The sequence below is a fragment of the Balaenoptera acutorostrata genome, chromosome 20, assembly GCF_949987535.1.
Source record: "Balaenoptera acutorostrata chromosome 20, mBalAcu1.1, whole genome shotgun sequence".
Classification (NCBI taxonomy): domain Eukaryota; kingdom Metazoa; phylum Chordata; class Mammalia; order Artiodactyla; family Balaenopteridae; genus Balaenoptera; species Balaenoptera acutorostrata.
The window spans coordinates 38,024,528-38,051,617 of NC_080083.1; the positions used below are offsets into that span (position 1 = coordinate 38,024,528).

The window sequence follows — 27,090 nt, forward strand, 5'->3', positions numbered from 1 at the left end:
GCAGCGCTTACTGATTAAACTGTATCCCTGTTTCATGCCTCCTATGCTAAATTCCATGAAAATAAGAGCCATTTGAATTTAGCTCACTTTTCTATCCTAGCCCAGCATGGAACAGGCACTCAATAATATTCAATAAATCATGACATCATGACTCTACAAGGTCTTTTTGTCACCAGGCCATCTGGAGTGATCCAAATGACTAGGAGGAGTTCCACAGGACCGGACATGAGGTGGGGGAAGAGGACCCCCCAACTCCAGTCCTCAACCCAAAAGCTCTGAATGGGAATTCTGGTTCCTAGGCAGACAATGGAGGGGGGAAATGGGAGGAGTAACTGTTTCCCAAGGACTGTCCCAGGTCTCAGGGAACTGCAGTCTTTTCAGACCCCATGAGTTTAGGTGTCAACTGCTGAGCCAGGGAAGCTTTCCTGGGAGTGTTTCCAAGTGGGGTCAGCAGTGGTAATGGGAGAGAAGAGTTCAAAGCAGGACTGGGGAATGAATTCATGATGCATGCAGCCAGGCATCTTTACTCATTCTGTGACTAAGAGAAGGTGAACATCCACTGGTTCCCTGGGCGTCCCAGGATACTTGGTTCTGGATACGGAGGGGGCTGAGGAGGGGCAGGCATTCAGGGTGAGGGGCTCCAGTGCCATCAGCTTATCATACAACCGCCTTTTTCCTTGAAGGGATTCTTGTCCTCAGGGATGCCTTTGAGAAGAGGGTCATTTCCTGCTTCGGCCTCCACGTAATCCTTGATTTCCTTTCCTGTCTTAGAAATCTGCGAGAAAGTAAAGTGTGGTTCTAGCCCTTGTCTGTTGCTCAGGATTCATGATTTGTTCAGTCCCAAGAAAGCAGGCTTCTGGGCAGGGTGGGGATAGAGGCCAGAGAGGAGAAAGATGAGAGGCACAAGCAGGTGTGAGTTCCTCGACCAGAACCGCAAAGCCTGACTCTTACTGTGAGGGACTTTTTGGCCAGGCCCGGCCCAGGGACAAGGCCGGACACGTTGAGCCCTCCAGGCTCTGAGGTTATCTCTTACACACCTTTGTGGGATCAAACCCCGGTCTCCTTCCACTTCCCATCCCATTCCAGAGGCACCTCCTGCTCTTTCTACTGCCCTGGAGAAGGCCCACCACCGGGCTGTCCATCACTTCCTCCTTCGTGTCCCGGCTCCATGAGGACCAGAAAGGGATGGAGAAGAGGGAGCAGGGAAGGGAATAGGAGGCTCACCGGAGCTCTTGGGTTCTTCACTTCCTTCTTCAGCTGCTCCACCTCCATCTTTAAGAGCTCCTTCTCGCTGAGCTCCTGGGCCATCCTGCCCTGGAGAGACCAGGTCCTGGAAAGGATTCCACAGCTGGGATTGCAAATCCCCTGGGCTCCCCCAGCTCCCTCCTCTGTACTCCCCACACCTCAACTTCTACCCTCTTCCCTGCTCACCGTATATTCTCATCACTCACCGTAGATTCACTGCACCCCCATCCCCACCCCGTTATGAGTCTAGCCTCCGGAGGAGAGGATGCTCCCAGCCTCATGGGGGAGGCACACACAATCTTTGCCCTTTAGATAAGACCTGTCTATGGAGGGAAAGGGAATCAGAGCATGGAGAAGGGTTTTTTTCAGTGAGGCAGATTTGGGAAGCAAAGTTATTGTTCCACCTAATGATACAGGTAGAAGTTTTCAGGAAACTCCAGGTCCTGTCAGAAGAGAGAGTAGTTTAGTGACTAAGAGAAAGACTCTGGAATCTGCCAGACTCCAACTCTGATCGTGACTCTGCTGCTTCCAAGCTGTGTGGACTTAGGCAAGTTGCTCATCCTCCTTGAGCCTTAGTTTCCCCATCTGCAAAATGGGTATAATAATGGTACCTACCTTATATGATTATTGTGACTACTAAGAAAATAATGCATGTAAAATATTTTAACACACTGCCTGGCACTTAATGAACACAATACATTTATCATCAGCCCAGTGCAACCTTAGCCCCTCTCACCTGCCAAGAAAGAACGTGCACTTCAAGTCTTGTCCCCGATTCAGACAAGATGGAGTTTGAGCCTCCTAGCTCCTCATCAGCTGAAAGTCTTTGGATAAAGCAGATGGTTTGGAAGCCCAAATCTCTGATGCCTAAGCTGATCATAGGCTCAAGGTTCTAAGCCCACCCAACAGCCTGAGCCTCCAAGACTGCCACCACTGCAGGCACCCTGCCCCCTGCATCGGTCCCCCTCCTGTAATGACCCCTCTGGCTTAGAGCCCACTTCCCTGTTCTCACCCTCCAGCCCTGATTGCTCCCCTTCCCCAGCCTTCTCTCCCAAGCCCTCTCCTCCCCTACCTCTGAGCCTGCTCTGAGGCTATTCTTCCCAGTGAGGCAATTCCTAGACCAGCTCCTAACTTCCCTCACCCGAGAAGCCTTGTGTCCCCATTTCGAGCCCCACCATTTCACCTTACAAGGTTCTCCCAGTTCAATCTTCATTCACTCATTCAGTAAAAATGTACTCAGGATGCTGTGCCTGTCAGCACTTGGGCCCATGGCTACCTCTAACACCTGTGTCCACACTTCTTTGCCTCCATGCCTCCTCTTGAGCCCCATGTGTGGGTCTCCCTCAGCAGTCCCTGAGCTCAGGGCCCACGTCCTGATCTCTCTCTTGGTCTCCTCCCAGGACCACCCAAGGGCTATGCCATTTAACAATCACTGAGCTCCTGCTCAGGCTGACGCCTGTCCAATGACAGGAAACCCTCTCAAGGAGCAGATGTTAAGGGACTGATGTGGTCAGTGAGGGATCCTCTTTTTTCTACTGACTCTAGAATGAATGACAGACTCCCCAGTGGGAGGGGTGGGGAGGTGCCCCGGAGTCCGTCCTAACTTCCCCTGCTCCAGGATCCAAGTCCCACTCACAGCTCTGAGCACTAAGAAATTGAGATCAGGACAGGACCCCGGACGTCATCCAGTCTGAGTCTCCTGTGAATGCAGGAGATGGAGCACAGACCTCCTGAGGCGGGCTCAGGGCTCTGGCCACTGCTGCCTCCTAAGACTGACCTGTTAATCTGGAATTTAAACCTAGTGCTTCTCAAAGCCAAGTCCTTCCTGTTGTCCCATCCGAGTCCCTGATTCTACGCTTGGTCAATTTCATCTTGTCCTGCCGCTATCAGGCACAGAGCATGTATGTACACCAGATCTTCATTGCAGGTGACCCTTCAGAGACTTGATGATGATTCTCAGGGGACCTCTGGCTGTATCTTCCCGGTGTCCAGACTGGTTTCCCCGGCTGCTGCTTCGGCTGTTTTCCATTGTTGCGGCACCACCGCCCTGTGGCCCCGAGCACAACTGGTCTCCATATCCTCTCCACCCTCCAGTCCCCTGTCTCTTGGTGACTCATCCCCGAGCTTCCCAAGGAAGCCCCCACCCTCTGCCCTTTCCTCCTCTTCCATGAGTGGAAAATCCATCTCCACCCCCAGAGCAGGCCAGCCCCCTTCCTCCTGTATCCCATCCCAGCCCCCGTTGCAGTTTCCTCTCCAGGCCCAGGGAGCAATCACAGCCTCCCCGACCTTGGCTTCCTCTGCTGGGAGGGATTGGGGGGCTGGGCCCCCGCAAGGGGCCCCCAGCTTCCCCCTTCGCCTGGGCAGGGGACAGAGAAGCACAGGCCCAGGGAGCGGGGACTAACTTCCTCTTGTGCCGGAATGAGCATGTCTGCCCTTTGCAAGTGGGTTTGGGTCTCTCAAGCAGAGGAAACCAAAAGCAGTGAGAGGGAGGGAAGGCGGAGCGACCAATCAAGGGCAGGGTGAGGCGCAAAACCAGCGGGCTCCCCGGGGAGCCAAGCAGAGGCGGGGGGCCATGGCTGAGCTGCAGCAGCTGCAGGAGTTTGAGATCCCCACGGGCCGGGAGGCCCTGCAGGGCAACTACAGCTCCCTGCTGCGAGTCGCAGACTACTGCGAGGACAACTACGTGCAGGTAAGCAGAGCAGGCGCGGCCCCGGCGGCCCAGCCCCTCCAGGGGCCCGGACCCCATCCTGACAGGTGCTCGGCCTGGGCCTTGGCTGATCTAGCCTCCCACTCCAGGTCGGCTTCATCCCAGTCCCGCAAACTCTAACGCTGACTCATGCTCCCCAAGCCCCCACTGTGCCCCTTCTCTCTCCCAGAGCCTCAGAGATGCCCGGCAGGCAGCGCTACCCTGTCCTGCTACAGGCCTCATCCTAGGCTCATCTCCCTCCTAGCCTTGCACTCAGATCCAGAGGCCCAAAAGACTTGTCCTCACACACCTGTTGGTGCTATCATTCCATGTTCAAGCTGGCTCTAGGTGAGACTTCAGAAGAACTTCTTCCCATTGTCATGAACTTGAGATGGACGAGGGAAAGTTCTGTTCCTGATATCTGAGGGAGAGCCGAGAGATGTCAGACTACGCTAGGTTAAAGAGATGGGGTCTGACTCAGAGGCAGGGAGATGGACAATACGACTGCCGGGAACAGGCTACCGGCAAAAGATAAGGATAATGGCATTTTAGAATAGTTTTCTAAATTGTGGGGTTGTCCCAGGACCGCAAGTCTGGAGCACGGGAAACTTAACAACAATCGAGCACCTCTGTTATTTCATTAACCCTCATAACTGCCTTGCGAGACAGTATCATTATTCCAATTTCATAGATGAAGAAACAACAGTTCAGGGAGGTGAGGTGACTTGTCCAAGTCATACAGCTTGGCAATGGTAGAGCGGGCATCAGCCCAGGACTCCTGACTTCTGAAGATGAGCCCTTTCCTCCCTGCCTTCCCCTCCCTGACATGCTGTATGATTTTAAGACAGTTATTTGCACTGGGACCTCCCGGCTCAGTAGGAGTGTGGAAAAAAATAATAATAAAAGGAGCAAGTGCTTATGGGAAAATGGCAGATTAAAGAGAGTCAATGATAGCAACAGTTAAGGCGCTTTGCTCTGCACCGAAACTGCCCTCATCGCCTCCTTCAGTCCTCACCCCAGTCTGTGAGGTGAGGACCACTCCCACTTCACAACCAGGAGGCTGAGCTTCGGAGAAGTTAACTCACTTTCCCAAGATCTCCAAGCTAGTGGTAGAACCTGGATTTGAACCGGCAACTCTGACTCCAGAGCAGCACCCCCAAACCTCTAGTTGAAAATGCTACCCCGCGTGTAGATATTGAGTGACTGATTGTAGCTACTGCAGATGAGCTGGAATGCGGCTTGTAAACCAGCTCTATTCTCCAAGCACTGGAAGGCATGCTCCTTCTATGGACTAGGATGGAGGCTGGCCTTCCCATTCCTTCAGTAACTTCTGCGCATCTCAGAGCACTTCCAGATGGGTTCTCGTTTGCACACAGTGTGCACACAGAATTTGAGGTCGCAAAGAGCTGAGCCCAATTTCCAACTCCTGGACCTGGGACAAGTTTCCCCTCTGATTCTTATATCTTCCTTCACAGTGGTCATATGGGTTAAATGTAATAATGTATTAAAGCATTTAGCCCAGCGCCTCCTCCTTAAGAAGGGCAGGATAAATGGCAGCTGTTACCATTATCACCACCATCATCATCTTTCATCAGAAGGATGGAAGACACATATAGATATTAAAAGTCAATTCTAGTGAGGTGAAGCAGCCCTTGCAAAAACACTCAGGGCATCGGAAGCCCTGACCCAGGTCAGAATCTGTAGATTGATGCTTCCTTCATGCAGAACACTAACTACTAGACCACACAACCAGTTACCTTTCCAGACTTCTCTGACGATCTTTGTCTGGGGGAGCAAATGCTTAGGAAGTGTTTGGATGACTTCTCAGAACTGGTCTTAAACAAAGCCTGGTTCCCACGACCTCCCTCCCTCCCTCACCCCTCCCTCCACCCCAACCAGGTGTCAGGAAACCCATGGGGAATGGGGGAGGGCAGGCTGGGGTGAACTGCAGAGTTTTCTGTCAGGGTCCATTGAATTTGTAGACAGGGTGATTTGCATGATGAATAAGCAGTCAGCCATGAAGATGGATCCCAGACCGTTGTCCCTCCAGACCTCACTTTCGATTAAGAGCAAAGCCAGGGGTCAGTAGGCATCCAGGCTCTAGCCTCCCAGAGCTGGGCCCAAGCAGACATTTTTCCTGTTTGGACTGACAGGAAAAATCCAGTGATGAATTCCATATGCCAGTCCAGGGAGGGGACAGTACGGGAGAGGCCAGCTAAGACCAGAGAAGTAGTCACTGCTCCATTCTGGGCCTTTGTTCATTTCCTTGCCTACTAAAGGAAGGTCTTGAACTAGAATAAGACCTGCTATGCTTTCTGGTTTGATTTCTTTGCCTTTTCAAGGCACTTGGTTACATATGTTGATGAGATGTAAATTGGATGCAAACGAGCAGCTCTTACCCTCAGTTGGAACAGAAAGGCAGGGAGGAGCACCTGAGGGGAAAAGCGTGGAGGGGGGGTGTGGGGCAGGGTGTGTGTGTGTGTGTGTGTGTGCTGTCCAGAAGGTTCTGGGCCTGCCCTTTGGCTCGAGCCTGGCTTGGGCTACACTGGAGGCACCCAGGTCTCTCTCAGCACCCTGCTCGGACAGGTTCTAGGTCTGTTCTCCACTGCAGGCCCTGAGGAGTACCTGAGAGCCCTTAGCAAGGAGACCTCAGCGTGCAGCCTTGCTGGTCACTCCTCTGGCCTCTCCCCAGACTTGCCATGGATTGGCCCCCTACCCTCCATGTCCCTGACCTGAGATGAGGAAGCTGTCTGGGGAACCAAATGACTGGAGAAGCTTTGTCCCAGCCCACACAGTCCTATCTGGGACGGAAAAAAACCCCTCTTCTGTCTTCAGCCACTCCCTGCCCACCCCACCACCACTGACTGGAAGTGTGGCCCTGGCCAGCACCTGGCACAGTGCCTGGCACGCAGCAGGAAGATGCCCAGCAAGTGTCTGGGTTTGCATTCCATCCGCTGAGTAACTCACAGACACATATTCATTAAGTATCGTCTGTGTGTTGGGCACTATTCCAGGATAGGATACAGAATATAACAGATGCGCTCCCTGCCCTCACAATGCTTACATTTGTGTGTGTGTGTGTGTGTGTGTGTGTGTGTGTGTGTAGATAATAAAGTACATAGATAAATAATTTCTGATAGTGCTAAGTGCTATGAAGAAAAGAGAATAGAGTAAATCTGATAGTGAGTCAATACAGAAGTGGGCTGGAGGAGATCTTAGGGTGGTGAGAGAAGGTGTCTCTGAAGCGCTGAGATTTAATAAGGATTCTAGAAAGAAATACAGCAAGTGCAAAGTCCTGAGGTAGAGGAACTTCCTTGGTGGCACAGTGGTTAAGAGCCCGCCTGCCAATGCAGGGGAGATAGGATCGATCCCTGATCCGGGAGGATCCCATATGCCACGGAGCAGCTAAGCCCGTGCGCCACAACTACTGAACCTGTGCTCTAGAGCCCACGTACCATGACTACTGAGGCCGTGTGCCACAACTACTGAAGCCTGCACACCTCGAGCCCGTGCTCTGCAACAAGAGAAGCCACCGCAATGAGAAGCCCGTGCACTGCAATGAAGAGTAGCCCCTGCTCGCTGCAAATAGAGAAAGCCCGCACACAGCAACAAAGATCCAATGCAGACCAAAAAAAAAAGTCCTGAGGTAGAAACAATCTTAGCTTGATCAGGAAGAGAGACCCAATGGCCAATGTGGCTGGAGGGGCGTGAGTGAGGGAGAGCGGAAGGCAATGAGGGTGAGGAAGAAAGCAGGAGCCAGCCTTGTGAGGCCCTACATAGGCCACGGTTAGAAGTTGCTTTATTCTCAGTGTGTTGGGAAGCTGTTGGAAGGAATGAATGATTGAAGTCACTCTTCCTGGGCCTCAGTTCCTTATCTATAAAATGGATCAGATTATTGCTTCCCAAACACCAACTTGAAGACTGGAGATAAACCAGGAGCATAGGAGTCACCTGAGGAACTTTTAGAGGTACAAATTCATTGGCCTCACACCCAGGGGATTCTGGTTAGAAGGTCTGGGATGGGGGCCTGAGGTTGGTTGTTTGGTTTTCAAGTCTGAGAATATCTCTTCCAGCCAGTATTGACTTCCTCTTTCCTTTCTACCATTCACCCTTTACCCCCCCCCCCCGCCAAAATCTCTTCAGGAGGATGGTGGGGCCAATCCTGTGCGACTATTTGAGAAGGGTGCCTTTTCCTTCCCTTGCACCCAGTCCTCAAGGCTGCAGATTCACTTTCCTGATGTCCCCTGAGTCCTTCTTACTACGTCATTCTTTTTTTTTTTTTTTAATTAAATTTATTTTACTTATTTATTGGCTGTGTCAGGTCTTCGTTGCTGTGCGCGGGCTTCGTCGCGGTGTGCGGGCTTCTCATTGCGGTGGCTTCTCTTGTTGCAGAGCATGGGCTCTAGGCGTGCGGGCCTCAGCAGTTGTGGCGCACGGGCTCAGCAGTTGTGGCACACAGGCTCCAGAGCGCAGGCTCAGCAGCTGTGGCGCACGGGCCTAGCTGCTCCGCGGCATGTGGGATCCTCCCGGACCAGGGCTCGAGCCCATGTCCCCTGCATTGGCAGGCGGATTCTTAACCACTGCGCCACCAGGGAAGCCCTTACTACGTCATTCTTACAGAAACCTCCTCAAACATCTGAGGGTTGCCACTTTCTCCCAACTCAGCCCCCACCTTCCCTACACCCTATCCCATCCCAGCCCACCCAGCCACGGCCCCAGTGGAACATGCTGGCCTCAGGCCAGGGCTGTGTGTATTTCAGGCCACAGACAAACGGAAGGCGCTGGAGGAGACCATGGCCTTCACCACCCAGGCCCTGGCCAGCGTGGCCTACCAGGTGGGCAACCTGGCTGGACACACTCTGCGTATGTTGGACCTTCAGGCGTCTGCCCTGCGGCAGGTGGAAGCCCGTGTGAGCACGCTGGGCCAGGTAAGGGCTGTGGGAATGCTGCTCGCCTCAGACCCCAACTCTTCAGCCCCACCTGGACATCTTCTGCAGCAAAAGTTCTTTCTTGCCTCCCTCCATGTCCAAACGCCCACCTCTGTCACAGAAGGCTGGCACTCCCCAAACTTTTCGAGCCTTCTTGTCTTTGTGGCTGTGTCTCAGGGGTGGGCCTTGCTGCCCCATTGGACCAGGAACTCCCTGATGGCAGAACTTTATCTTTCTCTGAATTCTATCCTACATGGTAGAAAGCAGGCTCTCCCTATCACAGTGGCTGCATAGGACAGGAAAGAGGCAAATGGACCCTGTTTCCATATAAACACCGGCGGTGATTTTATAAATATCCCAGACTCAGAGTGCTTGCTTGGCAAGGTCATCCTCAGCCCTGGAAGCACTGCCACCACCACACAGCACCCCCCCGCCCATCTAGCATACGCACCCTCCTCCTTCCTTCCTGGATCCTTGGCCGAGGAATTGCCCCATAAACCACACGCACAGATCCAGCTACACATTGGTCTGGCCTGTGCATCACTCACATGTTCAGTGCGGGTGTGTCTTTTCCTCTCACCCCAGCAGATTGGAGTTCCCACCCTCTCAGTGCTGTAGGTTTCTCCACAGTACATTCCAAGAGGAAGTTAATTCACTTATAGTATTGTCCCCCCAAAGGAAGAGCTGATCCAGCCACAATTCTCAGCCGCCTCCACTTTATCCCCCTCTGCTCCCAAGCCAGCGCAGTCTCTTCCCAGCATCCCCAGGGATGTTGTGTTTTCTCTTCCTCGGTTCCTGCTCAGCTAATAATAACCCTTGTTCTCTTCCACCAGGAAGTTGCTCCAAACTGGCTCCATCCTCAACTGGCAACCCTTTCCCCAAATGCTGTGTGCCCTTGGGGGCGAAGCTCACTCTTCCTCTGGACTTCACTGTCTCCGACGGTCCCTCCTCCCACCCCAAAGTCTTAAGGGGAAGGGCGCTGTGCAGAGGCTGCCCCACTGTCATCTCCAACCCTGTCTTGCAGATGGTGAACATGCATATGGAGAAGGTGGCCCGAAGGGAGATCGGCACATTAGCCACCGTCCAGCGGCTGCCCCCCGGCCAGAAAATCATCGCCCCTGAGAGCCTGCCTCCCCTCACGCCGTACTACAGGAGACCCCTCAACTTCTGTTGCCTGGATGACATCGGTCATGGGGTCAAGGTAGAGAGGGGGGCTCCTCCTCTTTCTCCACAACCCACCCTCTTCTCTTTTTTTATTTTTTGGCTGTGCCACGCAGCATGCGGGATCTTAGTTCCCTGACCAGGGATCGAACCTGTGCCCCTTGCAGTGGAAGTGCAGAGTCTTAACCACTGGACCACCAGGGAAGTCCCCCCACCCTCTTCTGCCTCATGACTCTCTTCTCTCTAGACCTTCAGTTTTCTTCCTCAAGCATGTTCCTGTCCCAGGCTGCAGTCCCTTTCCGTCCTCACTCCCTGAAGCCATCACCCTAAGTGGCTCCCCTACTCCACAAGGCCTCCTTAGAGAAGTCCCCTCCCCCCGCTTCCTCCTTAAAAATTCTTCATGACCCCTCTCTTCATAACTGACCTTTACCCTGTATCACACGATCTGCTGCGAGTGACATCTGGGCACCGCCCCCATCCTTGTGGGTGGCGGGTGTGTGTGAAAGGGAAGAGGGGGGAGGGAGAATGTCAGGGTGTGCATGAGAATGGCGGCCCAGCCACATGAGATCGGCAACTTCCTCTGTCTGGAGGTTTGAGGTCACTGCACTGAACAGTCACCCCAGAGCTGCTGTTGGGTGGGAAGGGGCCGGGACGCAGCCACTCAAAGGAGGACACAGTGAATGGCATTTTCTTCACAGCCCATGTCCTTCTGAGAGGTGGGAGAGGACACCCCCCATCCCATTTTGTTGATTACTTGTCCCCACACTCCAACATTCCAGATTAGATGGGACATTCCCCTGTATCTAAATGGCCCCTTGATATCCTTAACACGCCATCTCCCCCCAGAAAGAGAAAGCACACTCCCTCCTTCAGTCACCAGGCTTCCTCACCAGCAAGTTCTTCCTTCTGTCCAACTTAAATTCTTTATGCTTGAGCTCGAGTCCCTTGTGAAGGGTAGCAGAGGACATCACTCCCCATGCACCCACTCTCGGGGAAACCCTGTCACTAACAGAGGTGTTCTCTTGCATGTGGGCTTGCACCTTGTCACTGGTACACTCTAAATGTTCTGCTCCTCTCTGCCCCAAACTCCCCAAAGCCAGTTCCCCAGGCCTGCGAAAATGACAGGTGGGACATTTCTAAGTCAACCTCTACCTCCTCAGCCGCGCACTGGAGTTGGGGTTTCTCAGAGTTAGGGACCACCGAGCTGAGCGCTGAGATGCTTTGCGAGCGGGTGGGGCTCAGCCGCTGAGGCCATGCAGAGGAAGTGGCCTTCTGACCGTGCCTGTCTGAGCCTAGGCAGACTTGAGGCCTGGGATCCAGGCAACGAGCAAGAGTGGGTGGGGCGGGGTGGGAGAATGGGCTGGGAAGTGGAACCGGGAACTTGCTGTGTCCGCGTTCTCCCTCCCAGTTCTCGTCTGCCCCTCCCCCATTTCCTCTCTGGGATGAGGGGGCTATTGCAGGTTCCCCCGGGTGTCAGCCCCGCCCCCTGCTCCTCCCGCAGGATCTGAGCACACAGCTGTCGCGGACCGGGACCCTGTCTCGAAAGAGCATCAAGGCGCCTGCCACACCCGGCTCCGCCACCCTGGGGTGAGAGAGGCCTCCCCGCAATTCTCACCTGCGCCGCCCCATCCAGAAACCCGACACCCCCACAGCCCCCTTCAAGCCGGGCGCCAAACTTCCTCCTCCGCCAGTTGCCACCTCCCCGCCGCACCGACCGCCTGCTCGCCTGATGCCTTCCCCTTGACGACACCCCTTCTCTCTGCCCACCCCCAGGAGAGCGCCCCGGATCCCCGAGCCTGTGCAGCTCCCCGTGGTGCCGGACGGCAAACTCTCCGCCGCCTCCTCTGCCTCCTCCCTGGCCTCGGCCGGGTGAGCCGCACAGGTCCAGGTTGGGGGTGGTCGTGAAGGGTGGGGGGTTAAGAGTACTCAGGATCACGGGGGCGGGGCTTATGACGGAAGGGGCGGGGCCAGTTGGGTGCTGAGTTAGGAAGGTGTCCCCCCGCCCCCAATCTAGCCGAGCGGCCGCTTTCTCTGGTCTTCAGCAGCGCCGAAGGTGTCGGTGGGGTCTCCACGACCCAGGTGCAGGCAGTACTCCCACCTCCACCCCCTCCACCTGCTGCCTCCGACGGTTTCCTGCCGCCCCCTCCGCTGGGGGAACTGTGCCTGCCCCCACCGGGTAAGGAGCTCTGCCCTCTCCTCCTAGCTCAACTTTGGGGTCGTTCTCACCTCCCAATACTTCTCCCCACCCTCACCCTTGTTGGATCCAACTGGGTCTATGTCAGTGACCACTTTGTCCAAGGCAGGCGTAACGGGAAGAAAGGCGGTGGAGGGAGTGAACTAACATAATTTAGCCCCTGCTTTATACCAGACCCCAGGGTCAAAGCTTCTCATCCATTTTCTCACTTTTACTTAACCTCCTAGGAGCTTCACACTCCCAGTTAATAGATGAAGCTGAGCCTGAGAGGTTAAACTAAGTCCCTCGGCTCACTCAGCCAAGTGGCAGAGTCTGACAGCCCTACAACTGTTCAATGCTACTGTATTTACTGAGCACCTACTACCTGCTAGAGGCATTGTGGGAGGACCAGGATGAACGGGGGCTGAAAGCAGATTGCAAAAAATGGGTAGATCCTGGGGCCCTGCTCTCCAACACTGACGTTTCTTGGCATGGAGGGGGTTGCCTGTGTGACACTTGCAGCCTTTCTGCTTTCCCTCTCAGCCCCAGAGCTGCCCATGCCCCTGGACCTGCCCCCTCCTCCACCCTTGGATGTAGATGATTTGGGGCTGCCACCTCCGCCACCACCAGGCTTTGGGCCTGAAGAACCCAGCTGGGTCCCTGATGCATACTTGGAGAAAGGTACTTGACTCCTGGGACTGAAAGGCACCAGATCCTGGGGTCAGGATTGCCCCCTCTTCTAGCCCAGAGCCATTCTCCCCTCCAGCTGCAAAGGGGTGAGGCAGTTTTTCCCCACACCCCCGTAGAGAAGAGAAGCAGCCGGACTGATATTGAATATTATCTCAGCTGGGGAGGAGTCCCGGGGCTTTGGAGAAGGCATCTCCTGCCCCACTCCCCACGTTGCTCCCTAGAGTCCAGTAGGCGGGCACCAGCATCCCTGTGGCGGGGCAAGAGGCACATCTCATGGCACCTTCTCCTCCCGCCCTGCAGTGGTGACACTGTACCCATACATCCGCCAGAAGGACAACGAACTCTCCTTCTCTGAGGGCACCGTTATCTGCATCACCCGCCGCTACTCCGATGGCTGGTGTGAGGGCGTCTGCTCAGAGGGGTCTGGATTCTTCCCTGGGAACTATGTGGAGCCCAGCTGCTGACAGTCTGGGCTCGCTGGGATGCTGACCCAAGCACCGCCTTGAGTGAGCCTCTTGAGTCCCACACCAAAGCCAGCTCCACAGTCGAGACTGGACCAGGCCTGCACATCTCCTGGGCTGTAAGCTGTCTGTTACTTCTCCAGAGGCCTGCTGGAGACAGGAAAGAACTGGAAACCAAGGAGTTTGGTGACCTTATCCACAGGGGACCCTTACACCATGCAAGACAGGGTCTCCAGCTGCAAGTGCCAACTTTGAATAAAACTCTGATGACCTGATGATTGCCCTGTAGGGCTGGGGAAACCGAGGGACTGAAAGGCAACCCGCTTGTAAGGCTCCCGCTAATTGAGCCCCCTCTGCCTGCCCTAAGCAGCAGTATCCCCCATCTCCTCGGTGCTCATTGAGCCCTCTGCACTAGACCCCTGTGCCCCTCTGCAAAGATGGGCTGCACCCTGCTCTTTTGCCTGTTGCTTGCTTTGTTATGTATTTAGTCTTGGTTCCCCAAGCTGGGCACTCCTCCCAAGAGTGGGGACCAGCTCCCTCACTTAAGTGGGGCTCTCTGATAGCCGAGATCACCTCCCCCTCATCCCTCAGACTGCGGCGCAAGAGATCTCAGCCACCTCTGCCCCTTCACCTCCTTTATAGCTCTGAAACACCAAAAGAGGAGGGCCTTGGGTTTCCACTGGCTCTGCTTTAAAACATCATGGCTTTCTGTTCCATACGGGAGAAGGGGGACTCAGAGGGCCCAGTCGGCGGGGCAACTTTGGTTAAGTCCCTGGTTTCTTGCTGCATAGACGAGGCTGGGGTGCGAGGAGATATCTTCATGGTCTGTGAGGTCCCTGGCTGGCCAGACCCGAGACCCGGACAGTGTGCTACCTCATTCCACCACCAGGAGGTGTCTGTGCCCTCTGGCTTTTTTTCCTGTTGGGATGCTGACAGGGTGGGGGGGGGGAGGGAGGCAAGGAGTGCAGTGTAGGGTCACAGTAGGTAAAGCAAGATCTAGGCCTGGGACCGTCGGCAGAGAGCGCCACCTCTCTCCGCGGGGAGTCCGGTGCGGGGGAGGGGGTGGTGGAGAGTGCAGGACCTGGGTCGCCTTGACAGAAGGCTGGGGGAGGGAGGTCATGCAGCCCAAGGCAACAGTTAACCCAACGCAGCGGGAGATGTTCCTTCTCTACCCTGCCAGGGAACGCCTTCCTCCCAGCTGGGAGGACCAGGTTTCTGGAAACACTGCTGCCTGCTCAGGTATGCGCACCACCCGGGTGGGGCAGACTCCGGAATTTGCTTGCAGTGGAAATGGGGGAGGCAGCAGAGCTGGGTTAACTGCATAGACGGGGACAGCTCTGAACTCCCTCCTCCAGTCCCCAAATGGACGAACCTAGGATTCCGGAAATTCCCGGAGGGTCATACCAAAGCGAAAGGGAAAGGGGGTAATAAAGCTAGGTTTGTCTTTCCCGACCCCCACCCCCTCACCCCCTCCCCGCCCGGGTGCCCCCTGCAGGCCACGTCCTCAGCACGTCTTCAGCACCTGTTGCAGATGGAGGCGCACTTCGGTGGCGGTTTCCCAGGGCACCACCCTGGCGCGGAAGGAGCTGGGCTCGGCCTTCTGCGCCTCCTGGATAAGGCGGTGCATGGGGTAGCTGCGGCGCGGGAAGGCCACGTCGCCTTCTGCCAGCACCCCCATGGGGCAGAAGTCGTTGGCGCCGTCGCCCACGTAGAAAAGGCGCTCGAAGTGCACGCCGTCGTGGGCCCGCTCGCGCAGGTAGTCGCTGAGCACCTTGTGCTTGCACATGTTGGCGGGGCAGCGAGCGCAGCTGTGCGCGTGGAAGGGCCGCAGCGCCAGCAGCCCCCGAGCGTCTGGCCCCGACGGGTTGCTGAAGATGCGGCGGAACAGGCCGTGGTGGCCGGCGGCGCGCAGCGCACTCTCCACGCCAAAGGTGTTGGCGTCTGAGATAAGAATAACCTCAAAGCAGGCGCCCTGCTTGGCCACAAACTGCAGCAGCTCGCCCATGCCGGGCGACAGGGGGATGGCCTCGTAGATGGCGCGCAGGTCCCGCGGCCGCACGCCCTGCTCGCCCAGGTACTGGAAGACGCGCTGCATGTACTCGTTGTAGAAGCCCTCGCGGTAGGTGGCACGCAGGCTCTCAGGCAGCCGCTGGCCCGGCGCGGCGCGCACGATGGAGTCGTCGCTGTTTTCATCCACGATAGTCTCGTCAAAGTCGAAGGTCAGGAGGAAGCGCGGTGCGCCCTGCGCAGCCATCCCGCTGTCCTGGGAGCAGGGGAGAGAGGAGCAGGAGGAGGGAGCAAGCGAGGGGGGGCGCGGCGGGAGCCGGCCGGGGAGAGGCTGGTTAGCGGGCCACGGCCAGAGGCGCTGGCATATCCAAGACCTGAGGAGGACCCAAGACTGGTTAAGCAACGCCGACCCCACCCCCAGCCTTCCCCGCCCACCCCCTTGCACCTCTCGGTTAACTGCGCTGGGGTTTATCCTCAGGGGACCATCCTCCTCGAGAACCCAGAAGGGCTTCTTTGGCACCTGCTTCTTCTCTCATCCGGGGCTATGGGGGCTTAACGAGGGTCAGCTTAAAAGAGTGGAAGAGCAGCTTCCAAGGGGGCACTCCTTTGGGGAGGTTCCTGGACTAGACTATTCTGGAGACTTCCAGTGACCCCAGCTGTCCGTTGGATACAGGGAGGGTGGGAGGGACTCTCTACTCCCTCTCCCCTAACATAGTCAAGGGAAACCACCCATTCATCCAACTCCAGCAGCCTCCTTGTTCCCCTTTGTGGCCATGCACAGCCGAGGGCTTGTGGGGCTGTGGTGGAACCGGAGGAGCCAGGGAAGACTTGTAGGCACCACCCAAGGCATGTGGGCAATCAGTGCCAGGCCTGGAGAGTTAGGTGCCTGGGCTTCTGCACTGGCCAGAGAATTTGATTTTAGCTCTTGGAAGAACCAGGTAGGTGGATTGACTATCCCAAATCCAGGCAGGCTCTCTGTGATCTGCTTCCAGCCAGTGGCACTGGGCAGGGGTCCAAGGATGGGACACAACTTCTCTGGGGAGTTTTAGGGCCCTGTGCTGACAGCTCATCACTAGTCACTTGCCAATTCCCTGGGAGGAACTTGTCAGCAGGTGGGGTTTCTGCCAGAGTCCGAAGCAAGCGGGCAGCAGGAGAAGCAGTGGGGCTTGGGGAAGTCAGAGCCTCCCACACCAGGCCACGACATACCTGGGAGACAGGTAAGGGAGAGGAAAGAGAGCAGCAGTGGCTGAAAAGGCAGAGGAGGGAGCAGGTAGTGGGGACATGGGTGGGGGGGATGAGGCAGGAGTGGGGAAGAAGAGGGCTAGGAGGAAGTCATGCCAGGGGGCACGGGGAAGAAGGGACAGGAAGTCAAGACCTTGGGTTAATCATGTTGATGGGGGGGGGGCGGCGGGTGGGAAACACAAGGGAGAGGATGGGAGGCAACAGGGCAAGTGTGAGGGCACGAAGGCAAGCAAATGGAGAGCAGAAGCCCTCTGCAGCCTGTCCCTGCCTCTTTGCCTGCCAGCAGCTTTATGTGACAGAAGGGCAGCGAGCAGATTATGTACAGCTTCAGAATATCCACCATGCTGGCTTTCTTCTGCCTCTCAACCCCCCACCCCAGTTCGTTGAGACAGAACCACTCCTCCTTCTGGTTTCTTCCTAGCTCCCTTTCCAATATTCCTGTGATGTTTATGGCCTGGCACATCCTGTAAACAGAAGGCCAAGCTCCTAACTTCCCAAATGGGATTTGAACCTGCTATCTGCCTCCCTAAGAGAATTGTCCCTTTGACTTCATCCCTAGAGTCACTCTCTGGTCTCACCAACATCTGTCTGTGAGTTTCAGTGGCCCACGATCCCTGGAGTTGAGGATGTAAAGCATCAGGGCCCCACCCCTGGGATGGAAGCTTCCAGGGATTAGTGGAGGCGCAGTAGAGGTGAGGGCAGGCTTCAAAGGGGCTGGATAGGGCTCCTCCCTCCCCCTGATGGGAACATGGGAGCTGAGGCCTCATCCTAAGAGACCCCTGGAGGGACCCACTTACCCTAGACAGGCATCGGAGGCCAGCAACTGGAAAACACCCGCTCATTGTCAGTACATCACCCTGGGCACCACCTGTAGGGACTGTTGGCCTCCAGCCGTCGTCCAGAGCTCCTGACAACCATACAAGTTCCGTTTGAGGGTGCCCAGTCAGGTGGCTTTGTTTCCTTGTCCTAACCCCTCTCCTGAGCCCCAGGAACCACTCAGTAAAAACAGCCCCTCAGATAGGCTAAGGACCACAAAGCCCTTGCTAGGCACCCTCTTAACAATCCCCCACGATGCTGGAAAGGTTACAGATACAATTGGAGACCTAGAAAGGTTAATCGACTTGTGCAGACATCACCCACTGTATGTGGCAGAGAGAGATCTCAAAACCAGATCTCAGAGTCTGAGACCAGTGCTTTTTTCTCTGTAAGGTCATTGCCCCATTCTTGTGTATGGTACATCATAGTTTACAAATCATCTTCACTCATATTCTCTCCCTGCTCATCACAATCCCATGAATTCAGCAGATGAGAAGGGCTCAGAGATTTAATAACTTGCCCAAGGCTATGATGGTTCCGTGGCACAGAGCCTGGTTCATGAACACCTGGCCACAGCCTTGCCTGCCCTCTGCCCTCAAAGGGGAAGGGGCAGATGACCAGGCTCACTGCACCACAGCTGGAGGGCCAGGACCCCTGGGCACCACAGGTGATCTGGGACTGTCTTCCTCCCTGGTGCTTCTAGAGGCTGGCAGTCAGCAGGAGTCGGGTTGAAATTTCTGACGGACTTTGCTATGTAACTTTGGGGACAGGGTTTGGCTTCGTGGGGGCTTCACCAGCGCAGCTACAAACCCACAACTCCCAGTGCCTCCCCTCCATCCTGGGGTTAAATGAGAGACTAGATGCAGCTGGGACAGGTCTGGAAAGCTACTGTGAGCCAGGAGACTAGACAGGCTAAGGAGCAAAGGAGCAAAGGTCTGGCTGGCTGCTGCCCTCTGGTGGTGAGAGTGGGTGACACTGGGTACCCCTCTGACTTTGTCAAGTTGACTCTCCCCAGACCATCCCAGGACAGCAAGGAGAAGCTGTAGCCCTCAAGACAGAGACTGGGATATCCCAGGAGGGAGGGGCTCTCTCGCTCTCCATCTTGAGGTACCCCATCCCTCCCCACTCCCTGACCACGCATGCGTTAAATAAACCCTTTCGCTAGGGATGGGATGTGGGTTTCAGCCTTTTCCCTAAGAACTTGTAATCTCGGAATTGAGAGTGGTGGCCAAAGCTGAATGGGGCAGTGGGCAAAAAAAGGGAGGGGGTTGGGAGAAGAGACACAGTTCAAGAAGATGGGAGAGAAGGGGAGGGAGGCATGTGAGGTGAAGGAAGGGCACGTTTGGGGGGTTAGAGGTGCGAGGGCTGTCCCCAGGCCCCATCTATAGGGAGTTTCAGCCTTCCAGAATCCTGCCTGATATCACATGTCCCCCAGGGGCCAGGCAAATCCAAAGAGAAAAGGTCAAGGGATGCCACTCCCCTTGTAAAAGCAAACATGGACAGACATGTGCCGGGCAGATACAAAGATAAAAAAGGGTCTCCAGGAGCCACCCAGAAGCCAACTTTCATTGCCCTTGGTTCTTTTTCTTTTCTTTCCTTTTTTAAATTTGGTGGAATAGTCTACTGGTTTTTAATCACGTTCAAAACTTCTCATAGCAAAATAAATAGTTACATTTTTTTCATCCAATACTAGTATTTAGGGAAATCAGTTAAACATTTATTTGCCCTTGTGAGTTGCCCTTGTTTTAGTCCCCAGAGCAGAAAGCCAGACATCCTGGGTTTCTCCCCTCGAAACTGAGAAGGCCATGCTGTGATACCCATCCCTACCCCAGAGTGGTCAGAGGGACCCCAGGCCCTGCTTGGATCTGGCTCCTGTGACATTCAAAAAGGTACTCACCTCTGCTAGCTTTGTCCTGAGTGATCAAATCCTTTTGTGGTCACCAAAAATAGTCCCTCAGAGGAAAGGGGGACAGGACCTCTGAGCTTCTCCTGCGGGCTAGAGTAGAGAGAGAAGGGTTTCATCAGGCTGGCAGGGAGTCCACGTTCTAGTCCTACCTAAAAGCAGTGCTTCTCTCCCCTCCCCTCCCCCCCCCACCCCATGCACCTTTTTACACAAGTGCAGCTACATTGCATCTATGGGAATAGGGTGGGAGGACACCTGGGGATGGGGGAAGGAAACAAGCATAGGCCCTAAGTTTGAAATGTCCCTCTTAATGGATGGATGGAGTTTTAGCAGTTTTAACGGTTTTCTACGAGAAACGTGCAGGATAAGGATGTGGTGGGGGCAAGGACCCCAGAGATACTATAGTAACGCGTCCTCTTAGTATCAACCACTAGAAATCAGATTCCACCACTAGGCTGGAATTCTCTCCCTCCCTCAGACAGCACTCCCAACTTTGTCATGGTCTATTCCTTGCTCACCACCACCAGCAGTGAATGGGAAAGGCCCAGAGAGGTCAAGATAACATCCTGGGTCACACAGTATCAGAAGCAAGATTAGAACTCAGGGGTCTCTACTGCTTCTTGGGAAAACTGCAGCCAGAACTTTCCCTATTGCCCCCCTGGGTTGTGAGCTTGCAGTCCTGACTAGCTGGGTTGAAGTCCTGGAGCTCTCGTGCCAGTGAGGAAGCTGAGACCAGGAGTCACCTCTGGTCTCGCCCTGCCTGGGTGGACAAGCTAGGAGGGGATCCTCATTAGGCAAGGAGGTGGCAGCTGCCGGTGGAATTGGGGGGAGAGATATTTTTAGAGGTGGCTGGAAAGCAGGCACTCTGGCACACCCCCAGCTGGCGGGTGCTTCGCTCCAGTGAGGGGCGGCGGGCGGGCAGCTCGGGAGTCGAGGGGACTCGTGGGTGGCAGGGAGCAAGGGAGCACGGATTCCTAAGCCTTGTCCTAGTCGGGGACGGACCGATACGCGGACAGCCCATTCCTGAGGTAGGAAAAAGGGGACTCATTCCTCCGCCCCGGAGACTCCCCCAATGACACGCGCGTGAAAGAGCGCTCTCAGACTCAGCGCAGCCGCCACCCCACACTGGGACCCCAGCCCTCCCCACTTCGGGAAACCCAGGACTCACGTGGGGAGCGGTGGCTGCGGAGGTCTGTCCCGGCTGAGTTTGGAGTGTAAAGAGTGGGGAGAGGGGCTAGCTGAGGTATTTGGGCGCAGGATGGAGCAAGGGGTGCTTACGGGAATTGGAGGGGACGCGGTGTCTTATCTGCCCCCGGATTTCTGGGTTCTGGCTCTCACGAGTCCCTCCACTCCCGAGGGACCGTGGATGATGTGCATCTGGGCCGCTCTCTCCACTTGTCCCCCATCCCCCCGCCGGGCCGCCGCCGCGTCCCCTTTAAATACCCGGGAGCCTGAGCCGGAGCCCGAGCCGCGGTTGGCGCTGCGGCTGCCGCAGCACCCGGGCCCACCGCAGTCCCCGCACGTCACAAGCGGCTGTCCAATCACAGTGGTGCCGGAGAACATTAAGGGGGCGGGCCTCCGGCAGGCCACGCCTCCCGGCTGCTCCGGAGGCTCCCGGAGCGCGAGCGAAGGTGGGATTGGGAGCTGCGGGGAAGGGTAGGAGGGTGGAGGTGGAGCGCGTCCCTTCAGAGGGGCGTGGGTGGGGGCACCCTCAGAGCGGCTGCGGGCCTCTACGTAAGTCCCGAGCACACACCAGGAGGTGCCCGGGCTGTGGACTTTCTCCACCGCCGCCTCCAGAGCTCTGATCCCGGAGATTTGCAGAAATGCACCCCCATCTCCAACCCTTATTCCGTTCTGCTCTCCTAAGCCCGAGAGTAGGGATCGGTTGACCCCGCCGAGGAAAAGCAGTTCCTCTACCACGTGCGCATGGCTAGGTGCCCTCTGCCCTCCAGGCGGAGTCACTGCGCCCCGCTTCTTGGGACCCTTGCCCCCGTTACAGGTCACAGGGGGTTGCCGACTTTCCCACTCCCCTACCCTGTAAACACTAAGTTGGGGACCAAACTCTCTGCCCCTTTGCAAGTAGTGTGGTAAATAAAAAACCCACTTTCTCCTCGCTCCGTGAGTCCTTTCCTAGCCACACCCGCCCCACCCTTATGCCCTCCCACCCTGGTGGTGAGGAGGAGAGAAGATTATGTTTAGAGAGGAAAGAAACTTATTTACTGAGAACATACTATGAACCGGGTATCGTACTAGATCGCAGCACTTATGGTTGAATGTTGACAGCAGGAGAAATTGAGTTCAAACCCAGGCACACCTAACTCATGGAGGTCACAAAGGCGCTGTGTGAGTGGGGAGAAGGTGGGCAGCCCCAGGCCTGGGTCTAACTTCAGTCCTCCCCGGTCTCCCTGGCCCCACTCCCGGGAGAAGAGAGGGCGCAAATGCAAAGGCCCTGAGTGATCTGGAGGCCAGTGGGGCTGGAAACCAGAGAGGGAGCGAGGGTCAGCCAGGGAGTACCCTAATCTCTGTGCCAGGGGCTAGGGGTACATTGATGAATAGGACAAATGTGTGCCATGTTTCCATATATACAAAGGGGAAGCAAGGCTTTAAATCTGCAAACCTGACCCTTAAAACCCTTGCCAGTAACTCCCAGTGCCCCAGCTCCTTCAACTGGTTTGCTGCTCCACTTCATCTCACACCCCTGTCTTCACGCCTCACCCTTTCCTGCTGCTCCCCTGCAGGGGGCCCTTTCCTCCTCAGGACCACGCCCACCCCATTTGCTGAGCAAGCTCAGCCTGGACATCAACTCTTGCCCTGTTACACATCCTGCAGCTCCTTTTATTATACTGATCACGTGTGTGCTAACAGGGCGCATAGTAGGTGCTGTAAATGTAAGCAGATAGGGTAAGGGGTCCCTGGAGAAAGAGATCAGGCATGGCTTTCTTGACATGAGAGAGGCCATTTTTTTTTTTTAAAGGTAATCTTATACAGTGATTAAGCACCAGGTTCTTTTTTTTTTTTAATTTTTTAAAAAATTTATTTATATTTATTTTTGGCTGTGTTGGGTCTTCGTTTCTGTGCGAGGGCTTTCTCCAGCTGTGGAGAGCGGGGGCCACTCCTCATCGCGGTGCGCGGGCCTTTCACTGTTGCGGCCTCTCCCGTTGCGGAGCACAGGCTCCAGACGCACAGGCTCAGTAGTTGTGGCTCACGGGCTTAGTTGCTCCGCGGCATGTGGGATCTTCCCAGACCAGGGCTCGAACCCGTGTTCCCTGCATTGGCAGGCAGATTCTTAACCACTGAGCCACCAGGGAAGCCCAAGAGGCCATTTTTGACCTAAGCCATTTTGTGATCTGATCCTGGCCACGGTGCTTATCGTTAATAGGTCTCAGTAATTCATGAGTCTAAGGTAAGTGAGGGAATGCAGGAAAAAAGGAAAAGCAGTCAAGAAACAATAGCTCAGCGATAAAACAGAGTCCTAGTTCCTCCTCAAGGGATCTGCATAACAATCTGATACATATCTTTGAGTTCTGTAGGAACTAAGGCCCCTGCCCAGGTGGAGGATGGAATGAAGATGTTGACCCTCCTAACTTTAATCAAGTAAAGCTTGAACTTTATTGACCTTTGCCCCAGTTCTATGCTGAATCTCCTTTGGGAAAGATGCCTGGTGTTCTCCTTATTGACTTTTTTTTTTTTTTTTGCTGTGCTGCCTGGCTTGCAGGATCTTAGTTCCCTGACCAGGGGTTGAACCCGGGCCACAGCAGTGAAAGTGTGCTTTAAATAATAAATTCTTCCTTCTCCTGCTCTTTGGTTTGGTTGTGTCTTTTGGCTCAACACCCACCAAGAGGCGAACCTAGTTTTCAGGTAACATAAATATTTTTCCATATGTCAGTTCATGAAATCCTCACCACCCTATGAAGTGGGTGCATGGCTCGTTTTACTGTTGGGAAATCAAGGCACAAAGAGTTGAGCTGGACCAGGGTCACTCAGCTGGTGAATGGTAGAGCTGGGCTTCCAACCTGGCTGCCTTAATCATCACGCCACACCCTCTCATTCAGTGTCTGCCTCGCTGCTTCTCCTGTAGGCAACGTGAGGGCGGAGACCACGCTTGTCTTCTTTATTAGTGTCCCCTTAGTCCCTAGCATATAGACCCTGGCACATAGTAGGCCTTAGATATTTGTTGTTGGATGAAATAAGTCCCCTGCTGTGTTCACCTCAGCATTAGTCTCCTCAACATTAGTGCTCCACTTGCGTTCCCTGTTAAATCTTCACACCAACATTCACTTCGGATTTATTCCCATTTACAACAGGGAAATTGAGATCAAATGACTTGTCCAGGGTCACATGCTCTCAGGAGGCACTAGATTCTAATATCTTTGATGCAATTAGCCCTTTTAACCTTGTTTCCAGATTCACCCCTGGGGCTGAAGGAGAGGTGGGCAGAGAACTTCCTGTAGCCCTCTATAGTGAGTTCTCGGGCTTCCCTGGTGGCGCAGTGGTTGAGAATCTGCCTGCTAATGCAGGAGACACGGGTTCGAGCCCTGGTCTGGGAAGATCCCACATGCCACGGAGCAGCTGGGCCCGTGAGCCACAGCTGCTGAGCCTGCGCGTCTGGAGCCTGTGCCCCGCAACGGGAGGGGCCGCGATAGTGAAAGGCCCGCGCACCGCGATGAAGAGTGGCCCCCACTTGCCGCAACTAGAGAAAGCCCTCGCACGAACCGAAGACCCAGCACAGCCAAAAATAAATAAATAAATAAATAAATAAATATAGTGAGTTCTCACTGCCTGATTTCGCCTTCCAGCCACAGGAATACCAAAGTTCAACAGGGGCTTCATGCAAAGCGCCTTTATGGAATAAATGTAGAAACTCCTAATTCTCCCTGCACTAAAATTTTCAGGTCACACCCTATCTCTCTTTAAACTTTCCCCTCTCATTGTGCCAATGAGTAAGCAAGTTGGATGATCAGCCATGTGTCTAAAGATGGGGGACAGAAGGAATGGGAATTCCCACCTGCTACCACACCCCATCCCCGCCCCCAGCAGGTTGAGGCCTCTGCCCAGCGCTCTGGCTGCAGAACTTCCTCCCCTCCCATGAGGTTCACCTTAGAACTCAGCTCAGTCCATCTGGCAGAGAGCTTGTGGGGATGAGAGTCATCTGAGGTGACAGGGACAGGAGTCCCTGGTGAACCCTGACTCAGGCGGCCAGGAATAGAGCTCTCCAGCTGGTCTTCACAAAGAGGATGCAACTCGTGCCCCCGAGGTTTTGGTTGTAAGGCCTGGGAGGCCGGGAGGCCAGGAATGTGGCCTCTGACTCTCCAATCTGCCTGGTGGTGAGAGGGGCACGGGCCAGAGGGAAGAGCAGATCGCTGCCGGGACAATTGCATTCGGGCACCGGGCACCGGGCACCGATTGGGTGCCAAGAACATAATCCCCACATCAACCCTGGCAGATGGGTTTTAGTATTTCCATTTTACAAATAAGAAAGCAGAAGCTTGGGGACATTAAGAAAGCACCTTGCCCAAAGACGCTGTGTAGCAAGTGGTGGTCAGTCCCAATGTTCAGTTCAGCACTTCTCTGTCTGCAGAAGGCAGAGGTTCCCTTGGGGATCTGGTAACTGATGCAGGTGGGCTTAGTGGAAGAGGCCACTGGGAGAGATCCCGCTCAGGCAGTTCTGTAAGATCTGTTTTAGGTGCTCTGGGTCTAAGGCATTGTGCTGGGGCTTAGGGATAAGGGCTGGATAAATCCCTTTCCAGGTATCTCATCTCCTTCCTAGACAACAATTACTGACATTGATGGAGCACTTAATGTGTGCCAAGCAGTGTTCCAAAAGCCTCAGTTTTCTTCATTCTCACATCAAGCCTATGATCTACTAGTTCCCCCATTTTACAGATGAGAAAAATGAGGCAAAGAGAGTGGTATGTAATTTGTCCAAGGTCACAGAGCTAGGAAGAGGCAGAAACAGGACTTGAACCCAGGCAGTCAGCCGCAGAGCTCTATTCTTAATCATCACATGACCTGCCTTAAAAGTTTCTGAGTTTTGAGTTGCCTTCCTATAGATTGGAATAGGCTGCCCCACCCCCACCCCCATCCTTGGAAGAATCTGGCAATAACATAGATCAAGGCTCAGATCTTCAGAGCTGGGTTGCATCAGTAGCTGTGAGCGCCAGTCTCCTGCTCTCTAAATCACCACTACTATACAGTATTTATGGGTTTGTCCTTTCATTCATTCAACAGATATTATCTGCATCAGGCACTGGGAGATATGACGTTGAGCAAGACATAGACCCTGCCATCCAGGAGTTATAATTTAGAGAGAAGATCGGGACAAGCAAATAGTTCTTCCCAAAAGAGTGTCAGAGGGAATTCCCTGGCAGTCCAGTGGTTACGACTCCATACTTCCACTGAAGGTGGCACGGGTTCGATCCCTGGTTGGTGGGGGGGGGGGAGTTTCAGAGAACTGGCAGCTCTGTTCTACCTGTGACCATCAGGGCCCTTCTGTCTTGTCCTTCAGCAGGTAAGGCAGCTGGGACCTGAGGTGCCTCCAGGAAAAAGAAGAGACTCATAATCCAGGGGTAGGGTCCCCTAGAGATGCCCCACCCTGACCATTCTCCTTCTTGGCTGCTGCTGGCTGTCCCCTTCCCTCTCTTTTCCACCTTCCCTGAGCAGCCTGGAAACACCCCCAAACACCTCTCCACCCCTGCATCTTTCTGTAAGCAGATAGGGTAGGGGTTCCCCGGAGAGAGAGAACCAGGCCTGGCTTTCTTGACATAAGTGAGGCCATTTTTGACCTAAGCCATTTTGTGATCTAAGCCTGGCTACAAAGTATGCCCTTAAACAGGTCTCAGTTATTAATTATTTTACGGGCAGGAACAAAGGAACGGCAATCAAGAAACAATAGCTCAGCGATTAAACAGAGTCCTAGTTCCTAACCCTAACCCTAACACTAACCCTCAAGGGATATACATAACAATCCGATGCATATCTTTGAATTCTGCAGGAATTAAGGCCCCCACCCAGGTGGAGGATGGGAACTACAGCTGAGACCCCAGACTGATCGGAACAAAAGGAGTGATGATGTTGACCTTTTCTGACTTCAATCAACTAAAGCTTGAACTCTGTCCACCTTTGCCCCAATTCTATGCTGAATCTCCTCTGCTCAAGCCACTTCATGAATATGCGTACACTGCCCAATTCCCTTCAAGAGTATGCATGTACCCTTAGCTTAAAACTTCAATTTTGCTGCTTTGGGGAAGATCCCTTGTGTTTTCCGTACTTGTTGCAGGTAATTAATCCTTCCTTCTCCCACTCTTTGGTTTGGTTGTGTCTTTTGGCTGGACACCACCAAGAGGCAAACCCAGTTTTTCGGGTAACATTTCCCTCCCTGCCTTCCCCAGCCCCTGCCCCTTCTCCATACAACGGGCTCACCCTGACTGAGCTGTCTGCTGTCCTCCGCCACTAAACAACAAGATTGGGGAGTAATGTGGCAGGGGGAACAGGATAGAGAAATGAATGAGCAAACACCCTTTCTGCTACCTGGCAGACCCCCACTACAGATGAAGTAGACAAAGTAATCCCCTAGGGCCTCCTCTGGGCCAAGAAGTCTGTGCTGTTTGACTCAGATCCCACTTGCTGGGGTAATTCGTCTCATTTGGCTTCTAAGCACCCTCCTTCTGTGAAACAGCTTTCAGAGGCTTGAAATCTGCCACTCTAGTCTCTTCATTTTTGCAAATGTCACGTTAGAGAGAACAGGGCGATTTAGTCTCTGCCTGCCTCGTGTCCATGGT

At 54.6% G+C, this 27,090-nt stretch overlaps 3 protein-coding genes and 1 long non-coding RNA gene across 8 annotated transcripts; 2 read left to right on the forward strand and 2 right to left on the reverse strand.

The window, feature by feature from the left end:
- Window positions 1–598: 598 nt before the first annotated feature.
- GNGT2 (G protein subunit gamma transducin 2) lies at window positions 599–2,132 on the reverse strand. Its single transcript, XM_028165017.2, has 3 exons — window positions 1,982–2,132; window positions 1,225–1,330; window positions 599–775 (listed from the first exon to the last, which is right to left on the reverse strand). The coding sequence occupies exons 2-3, from the start codon at window positions 1,306–1,308 to the stop codon at window positions 650–652; spliced, it is 210 nt and encodes a 69-aa protein (XP_028020818.1). The 5' UTR covers window positions 1,309–1,330; window positions 1,982–2,132; the 3' UTR covers window positions 599–649.
- A 1,372-nt stretch (window positions 2,133–3,504) lies between these two features.
- On the forward strand, window positions 3,505–13,762 carry ABI3 (ABI family member 3). Of its 2 annotated transcripts, none has more exons than XM_007176404.1 (8): window positions 3,505–3,934; window positions 8,692–8,859; window positions 9,884–10,060; window positions 11,522–11,607; window positions 11,794–11,889; window positions 12,063–12,196; window positions 12,737–12,874; window positions 13,184–13,762. In XM_007176404.1, the coding sequence occupies exons 1-8, from the start codon at window positions 3,818–3,820 to the stop codon at window positions 13,345–13,347; spliced, it is 1,080 nt and encodes a 359-aa protein (XP_007176466.1). In that variant the 5' UTR covers window positions 3,505–3,817; the 3' UTR covers window positions 13,348–13,762. The 2 variants fall into 2 exon arrangements, with proteins under 2 accessions (XP_007176466.1, XP_057392201.1); XM_057536218.1 differs by having other exon boundaries at window positions 12,066–12,196.
- A 208-nt stretch (window positions 13,763–13,970) lies between these two features.
- Window positions 13,971–20,740, reverse strand: PHOSPHO1 (phosphoethanolamine/phosphocholine phosphatase 1). Of its 4 annotated transcripts, none has more exons than XM_057536220.1 (4): window positions 20,591–20,740; window positions 19,307–19,405; window positions 17,391–17,500; window positions 13,971–15,607 (listed from the first exon to the last, which is right to left on the reverse strand). In XM_057536220.1, the coding sequence occupies exons 3-4, from the start codon at window positions 17,433–17,435 to the stop codon at window positions 14,849–14,851; spliced, it is 804 nt and encodes a 267-aa protein (XP_057392203.1). In that variant the 5' UTR covers window positions 17,436–17,500; window positions 19,307–19,405; window positions 20,591–20,740; the 3' UTR covers window positions 13,971–14,848. The 4 variants fall into 4 exon arrangements, with proteins under 4 accessions (XP_057392203.1, XP_057392202.1, XP_057392204.1 ...); XM_057536219.1 differs by having other exon boundaries at window positions 20,481–20,740; XM_057536221.1 differs by having other exon boundaries at window positions 13,971–15,725; window positions 20,481–20,740.
- Window positions 20,237–26,611, forward strand: LOC130705926 (uncharacterized). Its single transcript, XR_009006323.1, has 2 exons — window positions 20,237–20,340; window positions 26,304–26,611. It is a non-coding gene; the product is annotated as an uncharacterized LOC130705926 (long non-coding RNA).
- The last annotated feature ends 479 nt before the right edge of the window (window positions 26,612–27,090 follow it).